Raw genomic sequence first — 19,046 nt, 5'->3', positions numbered from 1 at the left:
ATTGCATGTTTTTTTTTTTTTTTTTTTTAGCTTGGTGAAAATGATATAAATGAAAGGATCAGGATGCTGTTGCCTCTATTCAGAAGTTGATCATTGTAGTCTGCCTGTTCAACACATGGTAACCTAATATGAATGATGTGAAGGCAATACCGCACCATCGCTGCTATATATAGACTGCCCTCAGGGGTGTGTACCTTAATGACACATGCACTTCCCTGGACACGTCTCGCAAAGCTTGTCAGGGTACGACAGCTTCATCATGTCTCTCACGGCTTCTGTCCTGCTGGGTGATTTCCATAGAGAACCAATGCCTGTTCTCATTTTACCAGAGTTGTATGTAGGAGTACAACGAGTTATGTGCACATGGAGATATGCACTCATACATTGGATTTATTTAATTTTGTTTTGTTTTAAATTCATTTTTATATGCTTTCATATTTATATGTAGTTTTATTTTTATCTTCTTTTTATATATATTTTTTGTATTTTATCTTATTTTATTTTTTATTTGTTGTTTTTATTATTTTATTTTCATGTAAATGCCAAAATGGATAAACAAATTTAAAAGAAAACAACATTACAAAAATAAGATATTCCTCCCCTTCAGTGGACTGGTAATGACAGTGAATTCTCTATGTTCTAATGTGTGAACTTTGGCCCTGGTTTTACAGTATCAAATGTTTATCTTTGGTGAGAAAGTCTTGCCAAGTCGTCTAGTAGGCTTGGCAGTACATCACTACATCTGTGGCCTTGTACAATATCCTGCAGTATTAGGATGAACAGTTGGGTTTGTGATGTGAAATGTTAAATGTCAGTTAAGCCATCATTTTGTGTATGGCAGTAATTATGCTTTTTTTCTTCTTCTTCTTTGCATTGCAGAATGTTTATCATGATGATAGGTTAACTTTAAGGTCATGATTCTTCCCAGGCTTACTGGGTCAAAGTGATGCTTTTATCTTAGAACAACCTGAAGGTCAAGTTTTATGAATTCAAATGTTTTTTGACTAATTTGAGTTTGTGTTTGTGTTTCAGATTCAAGAGCAGATTTACAGTGGTTCAGGAGCGTTGCTACTGTTACAGAAATAATGACATGAGTGAGTTTATTTCTTCACAAATTATTTAATAAATTACAATTCAGTTGTAATCATTTATTCCTTGCCAGCTATACTTTTTCAAAAAACTATATTTTTTACAATAACGATTTACAATTACATTTTTATTTCAAGTCTTGACAGTTCTTTCATGATATACATTTTCTTAAATTAAGCATTACTTCTTCTAAAGCTAAAATTATTTAATGAATATACAGTCAAACTTAAATTCAGACACCTTCAACATTTTCTCACTTTATCACAGATTATTCGCTTTAGAAAATGGTTTTAAAATATGACAAGAACTCCAGGGTTAAACAAAATCATCTTGATTATGTCAGATAACTTTGAAAGATAGGTAGGTATTGAATTACAATCAACAAATCAGCTGTTACATTTACACAAGATACCAAATTTAGGTCAGCCAATGACCAAGCAATGCTTCCTTTTGTTCAGTCTGTGGTGTAAAAGGTCACATTAGCAATAAAAAAAAAAAAAAAGAAAAACACTTGAGCAAAACATGGTGAGACAAATTTGTATTGAAGAATATGTCACGGTTTACTTTATTTTACTTACATAAATGAACTATAGTTTCCTGCACTGACTAGTAAAAAATAATATCTGGTGTAGGAATAATTTTGATTTGATTGTACATTTGAACATGCTAATTTCACTTACATATACAATGTGTAATCATAATATAATGCAAATGCTTTCTGTTTTTTCTTAGGAGGGGGCTAGTGCTAACATGTGGTGCCTCCTGTCTCACACCCGACTGAAAGCTCATAAACCCCACAGGGACCCACAGCAGGCTTTTCTATCTTGACCTCTGAATCCTCTGATTGACCCTGCACACCAAAACATTCATATTCACACGCACCTTCTGTCTTGCCCACCGACTGTCCTCATCCTACATCCTGTGGCAAGCTTCTCTTCCTTCCTCAGAGCAAGCAGGCCTGGAGGTAAGTTTGCTTTTGAATGAATTATTGAATTGTTGTGTTTATTTCACATGGGTCATTGTTGCATTTGAATTGAATAATTTAGTCTGTGCTTTTATTTAAAAAGACTTACAAATGAGGAAAAATGCAATTCATCTTACAAGAGATGGCAATATTCTAACCACAGTAGTGCAAAATACTTCTCTACGAGGTAGTGTATTAGTTAAAAAGTATGGCATTGTAAAGCAAAATACTGTCATTCTTTCTGCTGTAAACAGTATATTAACAGTCAAAGGGCCCTATTATATACCCAGCGCAATCTGACACTTGGCACGACGCAAGTGTTTTTGCTCAGCCTGACGCAGTTATTATTTAAACATCTAGCGTCACGTTGTTTAAATAGCAAATTTACTCGCACCCCTCTGTTTTCCCATGGGTGTGCTGGTCTGAAAACGAGGTGTGTTCAGGTGCATTGTTGGTGCGTTGCAATTTTGAGGCAACTGAAAATGACTGCACCTGACCAACGAGACCCTGGGCCGCAGTGTTTTTTGTGTTATTTAAAGGGCAGGCTTGTAATATGCGCCTTTAGGCGGGTCCACAACGCACGTACACTCTGCTTATTACACACACAGGGATGCGCAGCGGACACAAACATTTTTAAATATGAAAAATTAAAGGATTAAAATGTAAAAGATTATTATTGTGTACATGCCAGACACACCCTAAGGGCTCTTTAGCCATGCGCATCAGACCATGTGGTCAGATCGTTAAAATAGGGCCTATTTTTGTCTTATGATGAAGTCAGCATAGAAAGGAAGCTGTCATCATCTTTGCTTCGCTATTGTGATGTATATATTCAAGAGAAATGGCATCTTGAACGAGGAAAAATGTTGGGACTTGATTTTGTCCTTTGGGAATTGATTGGATCATTGGGTGGTTGTGATTTGCTGTTACTGTGATGTCATGTGAGTGACGGGTCGTCCCGTCCTCGCACCAGTAAACATGTAATCAGAGAAGGGATGTCACAGCAAGAGGGAGGGGAAGTTATACTGATGACTTCACAGTGACTTCAATGTAAACAGATGGAACAGATCTTTACGTTTAGACTTTGCTGTCTAAATGCAACTAAACAAATCTTATGTTTTTTTTCTTTTTTTTTCTTTTTCTAATTAATTCTGAAGATTATGCTGTTAGATACCTGAAAAAATGTCAAGTATTATCTACTTTATTTATGTCTTTATTCTATTTTGGAAGCATTTACAATATGTGGTCGGAATTATTGGCAGCCCTGGTACTATGATCAAAGATTGCGGTAAAAACAAAACTGCATTGATAATCTTTTTGATCTTTCATTCAAAAAATTTGCTAAAATCTGACCTTTCATCAAAGTAAAACACTTGAGAGTGTGTGTGTGTGTGTGGGGGGGGGGGCATTATGAAATAAATGTTTTTCTCCAAAACACATAGCAATTATTAAATTCCACTATTAAATACTTTTTGCAACATCCTTTTCCCAAGATAACAGCTCTGAGTCTTCTTCCATAATGACTGATGAGGTTGGACAACACCTGACTGACTTGCTGTTGTTGTTGTTGTTGTATTGGGTCTAATGTGTTTATATTTTGTATCCTGCCTTGTTTCTTTTCATTATTTCTTTTTATATGCTCATTGTCATATTATATAGCAATATGGTGCAACTATGTTGCTTTTAAATGTGCTTTAGAAATAATATTTACCTCTGACTTAACTGACAAGAGATCAGAGCCCATTCCTTCATCCAGAATCTCTCCAGATCCTTCAGATCCAGCTCTTCTCTTCAGCTCATCACTCATTTTCTGTAGGGTTCAGGTCAGGAACTGGGATGGCAATGGCAGAAGCTTCATTTTGTGTTCAGTCACACATTTTTATGTTGATTTTGATGTTCGTTTTGGATCGTTGTCCTGATGGAAGATCCAACCACAGCCCATTATCAGATTTCTAACAGAAGCGTCAGGGTTTGAATTTGTATCTGTTGGTTTTTGCTAGACTCAATTATACCATGAATCTGAACAAGATGTCCAAAACATCCAGCCAAAAAATATGGCTACAACATGAAAGATCCAGTGGTATTTTTAACCATGGGCATGGGGTACTTTTATCCCTATTTGCACCAAATCCATCTGTTGTGTTTGCTGCCAAAAAGCTCTTTTTTTTTTGTTTGATCTGAGCACAGAACCAGGTCCCTTGTGAAGATCCAGTCGTGTCTGACAGCTGAATATGCTGGAGTTTGTTTTTGGATGAGAGAGGGGGATTTTTCTTGAAACCCTCCCAAACAACATGTGGTGATATAGATGCTGTTTGAAACATTTTTTTAGGCTTTCTGACCCAAACTAAAGCTCAACAATCTTTTGCTGCACATCACAACTATATTCTTTGTTTTTACTCATTGTGATGAATGATTAAGAGAATTTGGCCTTTGCGATTCCTCATATTTATACTTCTGTGGAACAGGAAGTTATGGCTGAACAATGTCATGCTCCTATCACCCTGGTGTGCTTACAATTTTTTTTTTTAATATGATTGTTAATATACTTCAGAGATATTTTACTGATAAATAAAATTCTAGGGATGCCAATAATTGTGGCCAACGTATTTTAGAGAAAAACATTTATTTCATACAATCAGCTTTTTTATAAAAAAAATCAAAAGGATAATCGTTGCAGATTTATTTTTACAGCCATATTTGATCATATTTACCAGGGGTGCCAATAATTCTGACCACAACTGTACTACTTCATCTACATTTTTGTTTAACTGGTATTTGTATTGACTGCTGAATGTTTGGTATCATGACAGCCTTAATACAACAGTAGAAGTGTAAAAGTAGAGAATATTTTTTACATGTATTTTAATCAGTGCCTGTTAAATAAACACATTTAAATTGCATTAAATAAATGTTGCTGTTTTTTTGTTGTTGTTCTTGTCATTTTGTTACCCAGGTTAATGTACAAATGTCTACCTCACGCTTAAAGATCCTCTCTCTACAACTGCGACCCTGAACACACTACAAAAATGACCTCCAGCATAGACCGGTAAGTCCTTGGTCGACCCCAAACCATCCTTTGAAGAATTGAGACTCTTAACAATAACCTAAATCTCATGTATTAGCCCAGTGATAAACATCTTCATTTATTATTTTCAGTTAGCTTGTTTGTTAAATGATAGTCAGAGCTAATTTGAAACCATGTCAGTTCCTGTCCAGCACCCTTATAACAGCATCATGTTCCCAACACCATAACCATGCTTACATTAACGGTGCAGCAGAGATGAAGCGCTCCTATTAAACAATCTTAATATCTATGTTCATAAACAGCTTTCCATTCCTCTAACATGCAAATGTAACACACCCATAGGCGGTTGCTATAGTGACAACAGTGAATGGAATGACATTAAACATGCCCACTCTGGCCAGCCTCGATGCGCCCGGCTTTTTTCTAACTGGTTGGGCCTGTTGAGTGACAGTGAGCTGGGCCATTGTGTGGCAGCGGTGTGTGATTTTTCAGGCTAATCTCTGGATTACCGTCATGCTGAATGAAGCGGCAGCTCCATTTTCCTCTCTCAAAGGTTTCCAGGTAAAGTAACTGGAGATGGCACCTATGTTCGAAAACAGGGACTTAAAACCATCACCATATGGTGCTTGCACAATCTGTATTTTCTTACCGTATTCTTTTGAGGCGTCGTAAATCCTCTCATCCCTCAGACCCTCGGGAGCTCTAAGTGGCCCTTCACACAGTACATGTTTTTGACTTTAAACACATCTAGACAGAATACAGGAGGGTTTCAGCTGCATTTTACACAGCCATTTTAACTTGTACAAATTTTACTCATGGTTTGTGTCGATTTATTTGAGTGAAAAAAGTCAGAATGATGTGAGAATGAAGCTCCACACCTCTGACATGGAATGAGAAATACTTTGTTTTCTATTTTATGTGTATTTTTTATTTTTTTAGCTCCTATTGTATTCGTTGCCGTTCTTATTATTCTTCCGTTTCTTCTTCTTCCGCTCTGGAAGTCTATGGCAGCCCTTTTGCGGGAAAGTTATGAAAGTTGGCACACAAATCAAGGACACTGAACTGTCACCACAGCAAATTTGGAGTCTAACTTAACCTTTCTAGCGCCACCAACTGTCCAAATCTCAGATATTCTGAATATAAGCACAAAAAAAAGAACAAATATGGACCCAAACCTTATGAACCATAGCAGAGTCAGCATTATGATTGGTCAGGTCGCCTGTCCATCAAACATTCCACACCACATCAGTTTCGTAACAATGCCACCTATTGGTCGAAAGTGATAAACCATTAAATCGCATTACTAGTGACTTTATTAAAGATTTTTTGTTCAGACATTTTGCCTAAAATCATCTTAATCTTAATGTGCGTTTAATCGCTCATTGTTGCAGTTGGTCTGATGATCCCAGCCACGCAGTCATGACTTATCGTGCCTTTTTTTGTGCTTCCAGCTATATTTGTTATTCTTGTAATTTAACAATCTTGAATATTCGATGTTCAGGATGCCCAGTTGCATTTTATATTAGCAGTCTATATTACATGTTTTGTGTGTATTAATAACAATGTATAAGTTGCTTAAGGAAATAATTACATATTAAATATTTATGCAGTAGCTTTAGTTTATCATAATGTAGAAATAATTACAAATGTATTATACACATTATTAATTAGCTAATATTTTATCTAATGCCCTTTGCTTTTTATTTTGTAACGCTGGTGAAAAAAAAAATGTTAACACTTTAGTTTTGGGTCAAATTCTCCCTATTAACTAGTTGTTTATTAGCATGCTAGGATATTGGCTGTTTATTAATAAGATCATATTAATGCTTTATTCTGCATGACCATATTCTACATCCCATAATCCTACCCAATTCCTAAACTTAAAAACTACCTTACTAATTATTAATATGCAGTAATAAGGAGATTATTGAGACAAAAGTTGTAGATAGTTAGAAAAACGTGAGAAATGGACTTTTATATCAGATGTTATGCATTTTCAAATCCAGATGTCTAATATTGTGGTATTGTATATTTAATATAAGAATCTGCACCATCAAAAAAGTTGAATTATTGCATTATTGCATGATGCTATTTAATATGCACTACAGCATTTAACATTCATATTATTTCATTAAAAAAAATACCCAACTGGAACAGTTTTTTTTTTAATTATGGTAAATCATTAATTTTCATAATAGCGCTTTTTGTTAAAATTCTATCTGAGTTTGTAATTAACCTTTTATAATGTGCTTAGCTGTTATGCACTCACGTTCGCCCTTCCTGAAGTGATGGGACTGGTCTTTCCTGCTTTACAGTTACAGCTAAAGTGAAACCACCTGGCCCTTGAAGTGCAAACGGATACATTTAGACTTCACCACGCAATGACTTCTATCATGATTACCTTTGTTAATATCTACACATTTGAACCTCTATGACTTTAGGACACGCCACAGTTTGTTAGTCAAGGTTCTCTGGTTTTTAGTTCTCATTACTTCTCAAGCCATCTTATGTTATAGAGTTTATTTTAAGCTTAAATTTTAAAATATGAATATGTACTTAAGTGGGGCCAGTAAAACTATATCAGAAAAGCACCACATGTAAACTTACTTTTCTAACAGCATTACTTGTTAAACCTCCAGCAGGCTTGATTTGCTGTACATTCCATCATTATGAAGTTATCACACGTCTTTTTTTGTTGTTGATACAACCAAATTTGTTCAGACATTATTCTTTGGGATGTCTGATGTAGTTAATGATGTTTTGAAATGTCATTCCTGATTTTTTTCTCCCATACACATATTTGACACTTTCCAAACACCATCTGACACAAACTTGGTTGAAATTCAGCAACTTCTTGCGATTGTCAAAACTGGCAAATGTTTAAGTATTGTAATGTTTGCCAGGTCAAGCAATAAGACTTCAACATTGCGATTTGAGTTCATGTCAGGACTCAGGAGTCTCAAGTCCACATCTCTGATGATATTTAAATTCTGATAAACATTTCATTGAGTAAATCTAGGTCAAATGTGTGTTAAACCGTTTTGGCTTGTGTAATTTTACTCAATTTATTTATTTGAACCCCAAACTTATAAACAGTAGTGTATATACTGACAGAATTGATATTAAATGAGCATGGGGCATTGCCATTGCCATTTGGATCTTATTTGAAAAACAATGGCCAGTGAGGAAGTCTAATTTATGTGGCCAACAATGTTAAATTATGGTGTCCTTTTAGTTTCTAGCTCAAATATTGGCTTAATATTTGCCAGAGCCAGTAATTGTTGCCTTTTTGGTAAACATGTTACTATAACATAGTATACTCCTCTTTTCCCAATCCTTTGTAAAATGTACTAATCAACTTTAAATGATCCCTCCTCCCTTAGTTACTGTTGCTACGTCCGACAAGCCATTATTTACTGTGTGAGAACATCATGTGTGGTGTTTAAGGCAATGCACCGACAGACAAAACAAAAGTTACATTTGATATGAAACAAAGTCTCAACTTTCAAATGTTGTCATTTTTTTAAAGAAAGTAAAAAATGAATGCCGTTTTGTGGCTCTTTTTTTCGGTCGTAACACATCAGCGCCTCAGTTAAAGTGGCACGTGAAATGATCATCCCTTCTTACTGGTTATAGCACAAAATAAAAATGAATGAACATCAGAAGGTATGTTGTTTCACCTGCAGAAAGACGTTCATATACACCATTTTTCAAGTTCCAAGTCCACTGATATTAATAATCTATTAACTCTGATTTGTTTGTTGGACAAAATGGCGGATTCAGCTTAATGATTGGTCCAATCGCCTATCAGTCAAACTCCTGAGCGAAGGGTTTATTCGCCTCAGTGTATGCATTGTGATCAATAGTGTGCTTTGAAACTAGATCTCTGGCATTAGTTGCCATCTTTATTGCATTGTTGTGGTCAACTGTTGGTGTGTTTCCTTTACAGAAGTCAAGAAGATAGCAGACTCTGTCTCTCTCACGACACAAACACTATTAAAGTTAATGATCAGCCATCCACATCCTCTATGTGCGTGTGTCCGAGAGAGAACGGTGAAATGTTCATACACAAACCCTGCATTGTTTTTGTAGTACAAATGTAGGTCATCGCATTTTTCTACTTCTATTGCTTCAAATTAGCTCAATTTTAGTATACTTAAATGAGGCGCATTTTCAAAACAACTGGATCATAAAGCAGTGTGAGAGAGAAAATGCCACACTATGAGCGTGCAGTGACTAATTGTGCCTTCAAAACAATTACAGCTCTCCTCTCACTGTAATGTGTGTGAGTGTGTGTCCTGTCGCTGTGTGGAGGGTCTTTTAGATGCAGCAACTTTAAGCCTAAAGACAGGTGTGGAATGGGGTCATTCAGTCGTGAGCTGATACACAATCTCTAATGTGTCACGCACGAGCTGTGTAGTGGCAGACACAGTGACGCATTTGGAAGTGAATGATGAAAGTTGAGTGTGTGGCTTAAAATACAACGAAGCATTCAATTGCAATTCATACATAATGTGATGGTCTTACGGCTCCAAGGCTGGAAAATGTACTAAATGCATGTTATGTTCAACGAATACGTGTTCTCTTTTCTGTTTGTGATGAATAAATGAATGCATACTGTTATGATTTCCGTTCTTAAATCGCAACAAACAAAAGGAGACGCCACACAATCACTGCATAAATAATGCGATTTATTTAACTTGGGTAATAAAACATGAAATGCCAAGTATTCAGTGTACATGTTAGTCAGCGTGTAAGCGTGTGAATGTAAGTGGGAAATGCAAATGTAATCAGTCCAACCAAACATAACCAACAGAAAGTCTGGAACAACACAAGGAAGATGAATCAACGTGAACTCTGATGCGTCTGCGGTCTCCCTCCAGCTCCCACATAACGTCAGATCTCAGGCACTCTCATGAGCGAACGGCAAACAATAACCCACACGCTAGCATTCGCTGCCAGGCCCAAACTCGCTCTTCACTCACTCATTCCCATCTCAGTTAATCCAGTCCCTCTTAAAGTGACCTGATCACACGCCCTCCATCAGCCAATCACATGTAACTCAGGGATATCCAAACTCACGGAACGGTCGCAATACCGATCAGGCATAACATTATGACCACCTTCCTAATATTTTGTTGGTCCCGCTTTCGCTGCCAAAACAGCCCTGACCCGTCGAGGCAGATTTTTTAAGTCCTGTAAGTTGCTAGGTGGGGCCTCCATAACACATCAACTTTGAGGACAAAATGTTGACTTGCTGCCTAATATATCCCACCCACTAACAGCTGCTGTGATGAAGAGATAATCATTGTTATTCATTTCACCTGTCAGAAGTTATAATGTAATCATCGGTGGATGGATGGATGCATGCATGGATGGGTAGATAGATAGATAGATGTGTACTTCTAAAAGATGTACTCATCTTGCTCTCATGGGCATGTCTCGTTTTTCCCCCCAATATAAAGCTCACACAATGAATGTTTGCACCTCATAAAACCATCTATTTCCAATCAGCTGTAGAAAGTAGCCAGTTATGGTTGTTCACTAAGATGTGCTCTAGTATTCAATAGTTTGGGGTCAGTAAGGATGTTTTGTTTTGTTTTTTTGGGGAATTTTTTTAGACTTTCATTCAGCATGGACACAAATTGATCGAAAGTGACAATTTTATAAAGCTTATTATTTCTACAGATCTATTAAAGAATCCTAAAAATACAACTGTTTTTAACATTAATAATAGGGTTAGGATTAGGGTTAGGGTTTAAAATTAGATAATAGGGTCTGGCATTACATTTTCCTTGAGCAAATCCTAATGTTAGAATGATTTCTCAAGGGTCATGTGATCCTGAAATGTGATACTGAAATGAAATGATGATGCTGAAAGCTTTGCCATCACAGGAATAAATTACATTTTTAAATATATTTAAATAGAAAGCATTTATTTTCAATTGATATAATTACTATATATTTTTTATAACATAAATGCTGCTTTAGTGAGCTTTTTTCAAAAACATGTAAAAATAATCTTACCGACCTTAGACTGCACGACATATAGTGGATTTTTTTTAAATAAAGGACACGCCTTTTTTAAATGACAAATTAGGAAATAAATCAACACAGGAAATTGTCTATTTTATAGTCTTTTTTTACAGTAATTATGTGTTTAGTGTTTTTTTTTTTTTTGGTCACAATATAAACTGAAATTAGGTGAAAATATTTGCTATTTCTGACTCTTTTCTCCCTAATTGTCCTGTTTAAATGTTCTTAGTCAAATCTCTTCATATTGTATGCGGCCACCATTTTGAGCTGATTTTTATTCACAGAACAAAAATAAATATCTTTGTTTTGCAGCCAAATCAGTTGACGTCAGTGTATTTTTAGACTCTAGTAGATGTCAGACATTATTTTTATTTTCCCTTTATTTTCTTTTTCTGTTTCCTGCAAAACTGTGTATTGTATCTGTTCTAAATTAAAAAATCCAGTTTTCACATGCAGCAATAATATCGAACATATAATGTGGCATTATTAGAGTAGTGGGTGCTTCCTTACTCAAACACACAGTCACACACCCACATCCATTGATGCAAATGGACTGGGGCAAACGCTGGATTGTTTATGTAAAAATGTTGGTAATGGACACCCAGTGGCAAAGCAAAATGCACATTTACCCAGCCTGTTGTTTGCACTCATTAATCTCGTAACTTTGCAAATACACACTCGCATGGTTGACTTGCATATCATCTCGCAGACAAAAAAAAAACAATAAATCACTTATGTACGCGCATCACTCTAACTACACACAATAAATGGAAGGTCATTGTGATCTCTGCGGTTCCAGAGACAGACACATTTGAACACCCTGTGCAAAAGACCAATTATCTCAAGGCTAAGATGTCAAGATGACCTTAAAATGATCATTCAGAAACTCTCATTTACATCTTCCCAAAGCCATACTACTTTCTTTGGACCAGAGAAGCTGCCATGACATCAGTCATGAAATCACAACCATTACAAACTGTTCTCAGATCCTCTGCCATGACCAGCTGGTCTTGCTTTCTGTCCAGTGCTCACAAAGCAGCTGAGTCAGAGAACACTGGGTATCTAAATATATCCTAACACACACACACACACACAGACAGCGCCCCTACAGACCTTTCTATCCGCCTCTCAATGCCACCTCCACTGCTGACCTACTGCCTGTTTAATTAATGATTTATTGCCTGATCTGATTATGATGAAATATTGTGGGACATCAGATGAAATGGCTTAAACATTTTCTTGGTTTAGTCTTTTTACATTTCCTCATTAACTCGCTCAATCATTTACTTTCCCTTATGTCGTTCCAAACCCATAAGACTTTCGTTGATCTTGGAAACACAAATGAAGATGTGTTTTAATAAAATATGATAGATTTGTAAAACGAATCCAGACATGTTTGAGCTTCTGATACCACATCTGATGTGCCCTGTGAATTAGCGTTGATCAGTGTTTATGTGAATAAAAACCTAAATTAAATCTGTTCATCATATAAAGCGATCATGGGCCATGATGGTAGTTGAACAAACTCAGGGTATTAGGATTAGGTTCGAGTTGACAAAACCAAACCAGTTCATTCAGGCTTTGTTGGTACCATGACACTGAGTTTTTGATTTGAAAATCAAAATAATAATTTTGTGTTCTGATGTGTGTGTGTGTGTGTGTGTGTGTGTGTGTGTGTGTGTGTGTGTGTGTGTGTGTGTGTGTGTGTGTGTGTGTTAAGCAGAGTGTACAAGCATTGTGCACCTGTCTGTAGCCACATATTTCTAATGTGCATACTGCTCTTTTGACTTTAGACTAGGTTTCAGTTGGTCAGGCACAGTCGGTTTAATTTTCCTCAAAATAGCAACGTGCCAATAATGTGTCTGAAAACACCTTGTTTTCAGACCAGCCCATGAGCAAACAAATGGGCATAAATGCATTTGCTATTTAAACAACGTGGCGTTAAAATGATAACTGCGTTGGGCTGAAACTAGCAAAAACACTTGTGCCGCGCCGGGTGTATGGTAGGGTCCATACAGCCAATCACAAACTGATATTCACTTCTCTCATAGGGCAGGGGGGGAATCACAGGGTACCTCACGATATGATACGATACGTTACACGATACATGGCTCACGATACTGATAATATCGCATAATACAGCAATTCCTGAATGATCGATATTGCTAGACAATCCTTTATACATCACGATATCTGTCTAACTATGAAAACAAAATGCCTGTGAAAAGGTTAAGTGCAGGTTTTCCAGACTTAGTACTTAAACGTGGCTGGGGCATCATTATTTTACTCACACTTCTGTCTGCCATCCTGTCAAAAACATATTTTTCTTAGGTTAGTTAACTTATGTGCACGTTTCCCTCATTCATGTGTTGAGCGTGAAGAGCCATGAATAAGCAACGCTGGGAGCAGGGGAATCTATTTAGAGCGCCTCATTTTATTTATTAAAATATCGATATTTGGTGCCAGCATATCGTTTCTCGCATTGCACGGAGAAGGAATATGAGATATTGCCCTATCGATATTTACGCAGCAAGAAAAAAAGAGCAGTCTATAAAAGAGGACAGCTTTAAATAGTTGATATGTATATATTTTTTTTTACATTTAAGCTCACATTTGTATTTGTTTTATAGCTTTATTGATTCTAAAGCATATTTATTACCTTTATATATGTATATGCATTTAAACTTAGTGCTTAATAATAATTGATAAATTAAAATTGCTAAATAGTGACCTTTACTTTGAAACAGAAACAGGGGGTGTGTCTTCAATGTCATCAGACATGTCAGTGAGTTGATTGGTAAAATTTAGGTTTGAGCTCTAGAGGTTAGCCGTAGAGCGTAAGTTACTATGGTGATGAACACAGATAAAAGCCAAACCACTTTCATGGTGCCTAAAAGCCAGGGTTGGCTCAAACTAAACTCAAACTGGCTTTGTGGTATTGGCCCCATGTCTCTTCAGAAGACTTTGATTAAACCACTCATTTCATATGGATTCATTTTACAATGTTTTATATCAAGAAAACATGAGCAATTGATGACAGAATATACATTTTTGGTTGAACACTCAACTGAATAATGATTTCAACTTTTTAAAGATTTTCAAGATTTTCTGTTCCTCACACAAAGCTATCGTATGACTTCAGAAGACTTACTGTGCGCTGTTTGAAAGCTTGAAAGATTCAGTTCCTCGTTATTAATATTTGGGTATCAATCCCTCAAACACTAGGATGGGTGGGGAAGGAACCTGTCTTTGATTGACCGGGCACACAGCAAGGTAGAGCACACGTTGATCTAACCGTTTTGACTATTGGTCTTTTTTTCAGGGATGACAGCAGTATCTTTGATGGGTTGATGGAAGAAGATGAGAAGGACAAAGCAAAAAGGTGATTAGACAAACAAAACATTATGATCATGATTGCTCAACGGAAATTTCTTTCTCTTACCCAAGAAAAACTTCTATAATGAGTCAACCCTTCATTCCATTATCTCATGCAAGAGTGGCTTAAACATGATTCATTGCACTGGAGTATTGTATAGACAAGTCCTTTTTAATGGTAATATCTAGAAACTGAAGTGTGACCTAGTTATAAACCTGAGTGCACAGATTCACCCTCACCTTCTGTATATAGTCACAGAACCGTAAAACCCAGCAATGCAAGATTTTTCTCAGATCAGAGAGTGTCCCATTATCACTTTTAGAATTTAAGACAATTAATAGTTACGTGACATGTAGTTTAGAGCTCAACTGTGACTTTGAACACTTCTGAAATACCAATGAAATTATCATCTCATAATCTTAAAGTCAACGAATGGTTTCCACTGTGGAATTTCCCACCTCTTGTTTTTCCAACAACAGAGTATCTAGGAACAAGTCGGAGAAGAAGAGGCGAGACCAGTTCAATGTGCTCATCAAGGAACTGGGCACTATGTTGCCGGGCAACACCCGCAAGATGGACAAGTCTACCATCCTACAAAAGAGCATCGACTTCCTGCGCAAGCACAAAGGTTAGTGTAGCGCCATAATCAATTATTAGTAACCAGATATTTTTAGATCTCAATTAATCATGTGTTTTAAACCAGTTATCATTTTAAAAAATGAAAGTCAACTTAATTTACTATTTTCAATCAATAATGTATCCAAGATTTTTAACATCCAACTTTTTCTCTGTAATTGTTTAGTTGATTTAAGTTGACCTCACAAGCCAGACTAGTTACTATCCATGTATTCTGGCTAAGAAGCGCCCACTTAGACAGGAAGGAGCCGTCTGATGAGATGTAAAACCTCCACCACAGTTTGCTTTTCTCACTCAACATGTAGGAGTAGATATTTCTGATATAGTTTTATTGATAGACAATAGTCTGCATATGACAAATTGAAATATTAGTGCAGCAGTAAAAGCAAAAGGTTGAAGAGACGCCACCAAAGAAATTAGGACATCTTTTAGCTATTCCAGTCCTTCCTCATATGAAAGGATTGCTTTTGGTATTATTTTGGGGATGATGCCATTTTTGAAAGAGGTGTGTGTGTCAGAGATTGAATAGTTCGGTGCAATTTTAAAATCTTTTAGAAAACTAAACCTAATACTAAATAAATCAATACAATTATTCTAATATGAATTATCAAATATATTTAAAAATATCAAAGTGATTAATAAGATACAAATGAAAATGATACAGTGCCCTCCACTACTAATATTGGCGCCTATGGTAAATATGAGCAAAGGCGTCTATGAAAATAAATCTCCATTCTTTATCACTTTGCGCTTTCATAAAAAAATAAAAAAAAATAAAAAAAAATCACAATTGTAACCTTTCATTGGAGTAAAACAATTGAAAGTGGGGGAAAACTCATTATGAAATAAATGTTTTTCTTCAATGCATGTTGCCCACAATTATTGGCAACCCTAGAAATTCAAGTATATTCCCATTCATATTTACCTATTTTAGCATTTGGGTGACTAGGAGCATGAAATTGTCCAGCCATAACTTCCTGTTTCAGGAGTATAAACAACATGAGTCTTGGGGTCAGAAAGTCAAAAATATATCAAACAGCATCTATATCACCACATGTTGTTTTGGGAGGGTTTCAAGAAAAATCATCCTCGCTCATCCAAAAATAAACTCCAGCATATTCAGCTGTCAGACACAACTGGATCTTCATAAGGGACCTGGTTCTGTGGTCAGATCAAACTACAACAAAAAATATACTGGCTAAATATACCACTGGATCTTTAATGTTGTAGGCATATTTTTTTGTTGAAGGTCCTGGACATCTTATTCTAGTAAATACCAACAGATAAAAATTCAAAACCTGTCGGCTTCTGCTAGAAATCTTATATAATGGTCCGTGGTTGGATCCTCCATCAGAACAATGATCCAAAATCAACACTAAAAACGTGTCCCTGAGCACAAAATGAAGCTTCTGCCATGGCCGTCCCAGAGTGATGAGCTGAAGAGAAGAGCTGGATCTGAAGGATCTGGTGATATTCTGGATGAAGGAATGATGTCTGATCTCCAAACTCATCAGACATTACAGAAGAAGACTCAGAGCTGTTATCTTGGGAAAAGGATGCTGCAATAGTTGGGTGCCAATGTGAACTACACTGTAAACAAATATTGTTGGTTTAACTTTTTAAAAAAGTAAGTTACCTGGTTACCCTAAAATGTTGAGTTAATTGAAATAAAAAATTGAGTTAATACAATGAAGGAAATTGGTTTAATAAATAGAAACTCGTAAAATACCACGTAAATAATATATTTTTTTTTTTTGGTGATAAATCATGAAAATAGCACAATTTGGCATGTTTCACTGCAAAACTGCTACAAATAAAACACATTTTTATGCAATATGCTTACTAAATATTGCAATACTATTTAAATAAATGATGATGCCAATTCTCAAAAATTTGCATTGTATTAACTCAAAGTTTTAATTTCAGTGAACTTAAAATTTTAAGGCAACCAGCTAACTTATTTTTTTAATATTTTTTACAGTGTATAAAAAAACACTGACTTCATAATGAGATTTCCCCCACACTTTCAATTGTTTTACTTGTATGAAAGGTAATCTTGTGATTTTTTTTTTAAATAAAAGCTCAAAAGGATAAACAGTGCAGATTTATTTTCACAGCTGCCTTTGCTCATATTCACCAAGAGTGCCAATGTTAGTGGAGGACACTGTGTGCACCCTTAAAACTGACTGAACTCATATTTTTAAATATGAAGCAAAATCAACATTAAAATAACTAATCAATTTTCAAAGGGCGCTAATATTGATATAAGTACATAATTATTACGATCTGTGAGTTTATTCTGTTATATAAAGTTAGCATTTGATAATTAATCAGACATTTAGTTCATTAAACTGATGAAAAAAAGTTTATATTGTGCAGTTCATCCTCGAACCCTAATTGTTTTTATATTGTCTTACCATCAGAAATTGCTGCGCAGTCGGAGTCAAGTGAAATCCGTCAGGACTGGAAGCCGCCCTTCCTTAGCAATGAGGAGTTCACACAGCTAATGCTGGAGGTGAGGACAAACTCTCACTGGCACTGGAACATATTCATGTGTATTCATTCAGTAAATGCTAATACTAGAGAATTATGCTTTATTCTTTTAGGCACTAGATGGCTTCTTTCTGGCCATCATGACGGACGGCAACATAATCTATGTCTCAGAAAGTGTTACGTCTTTATTAGAACATCTACCTGTGAGTATTTATTTGATCAAAAACACTGTAAAAATGTTATTATAATTTAACTGTTATCTTATTAACTATATCAAATGTAATTTATTCCTGTGATGTCAAAGCTGAATTTTCAGCATCATTACCCAGTCTTCAGTGTCTTTTATATGAGGACATTTATTGTCATTTGGTTATTTATTTATCAACATGTAAATGGAAATTTAGCAGTGGCACAATGCAATGACTGTCCATCACCTTGATACAGTTATGAATACAATGGTTGATACAGAATGTTTACTACAAAAAATAACTCACTGTCACACTGTCTGTGTGAACGCAGCTTTACTGTGTTAATATGAGAGATACTGACACAGTCTGTTGTTGTGTTTTCAGTCTGATCTTGTGGATCAGAATCTGTTGAATTTCCTTCCACTTGGTGAACATTCAGAGGTGTATAAAGCCCTGTCCACACACATGCTGGAAGGAGAGACCCTCACCCCAGACTACCTAAAGAGTAAGAATCCCTCTCATACATATTATCCATCTCCTCATGACCAAATCATTTGTTTCATTCTCATTCTGTTTCCTCTGGTGTCTCTCGCTCTCTGTTATTGTCTGATTTCTGTGAAAACGGATCACTAGACTAAAGCTCATTAATGCTGTTTTCTTGTTTTTGTTTTGTGCTGTTTTGTTTGCTTCCCTGCAGCAAAGAACCAGTTAGAGTTCTGTTGCCACATGCTCCGGGGCACGATCGACCCAAAAGAGCCACCCGTTTATGAGTATGTCAAATTCATCGGAAACTTTAAGTCCCTCAATACTGGTGAGTGTCAGAACGAGCACCCGCGGCATCAGCCGAGTCTTTCATATCGATCCATTTATTGAATTACCCAGCCAAGTGCTTGATTACTTCTTATGAAAGTAGACGGAGCAAAGATCATTATTTCAATAGGAAGTGTTATGAAGCTTTTTTGCCAGAGAAACAGGCTTCTGACCCCGATTTTAAGACATATAGTTGACCGTTTGTGACTAGAGGTGAAGTGTGTGTAATGTGACTGGTGTCAGCAAACATAATTACAAAAATAATTCATGTTATTGTTGTTGTTGTTGTTCTTGAAAACAGATAGCCTTGCCCCAAACGCTCAACATTCGCGGAGCCAATATTGATTGGGGTGATCAAACATGGGTTCACATAGACTTAATTATAGTTTTTAGAGGTATTTAAATATTTTAAAATTGCATCACCTTTAG

The 19,046-nt window shown here is 36.0% G+C and overlaps 1 protein-coding gene across 4 annotated transcripts in view; it reads left to right on the top strand.

Moving 5' to 3' along the window:
• The window catches only part of clocka (clock circadian regulator a), a 92,761-nt gene that overhangs the window by 52,486 nt on the left and 21,229 nt on the right, over positions 1-19,046 (top strand). For all 4 annotated transcript variants that reach the window (XM_067416994.1, XM_067416993.1, XM_067416991.1 and 1 more), the window contains exons 3-11: positions 1,033-1,094; positions 1,822-2,053; positions 5,007-5,099; positions 14,437-14,496; positions 14,970-15,118; positions 17,550-17,641; positions 17,733-17,822; positions 18,192-18,312; positions 18,505-18,618. In XM_067416994.1, the coding sequence (XP_067273095.1) occupies positions 5,080-5,099; positions 14,437-14,496; positions 14,970-15,118; positions 17,550-17,641; positions 17,733-17,822; positions 18,192-18,312; positions 18,505-18,618 (646 nt within the window). In that variant the 5' untranslated portion in view covers positions 1,033-1,094; positions 1,822-2,053; positions 5,007-5,079. The remainder of the gene's footprint in view (positions 1-1,032; positions 1,095-1,821; positions 2,054-5,006; positions 5,100-14,436; positions 14,497-14,969; positions 15,119-17,549; positions 17,642-17,732; positions 17,823-18,191; positions 18,313-18,504; positions 18,619-19,046) is intronic.

Source organism: Pseudorasbora parva, chromosome 15, assembly GCF_024679245.1.
Source record: "Pseudorasbora parva isolate DD20220531a chromosome 15, ASM2467924v1, whole genome shotgun sequence".
Lineage (NCBI taxonomy): Eukaryota > Metazoa > Chordata > Actinopteri > Cypriniformes > Gobionidae > Pseudorasbora > Pseudorasbora parva.
Note: the sequence above shows the minus strand (reverse complement) of the source record. Positions and strands in the feature narration are given on the sequence as shown.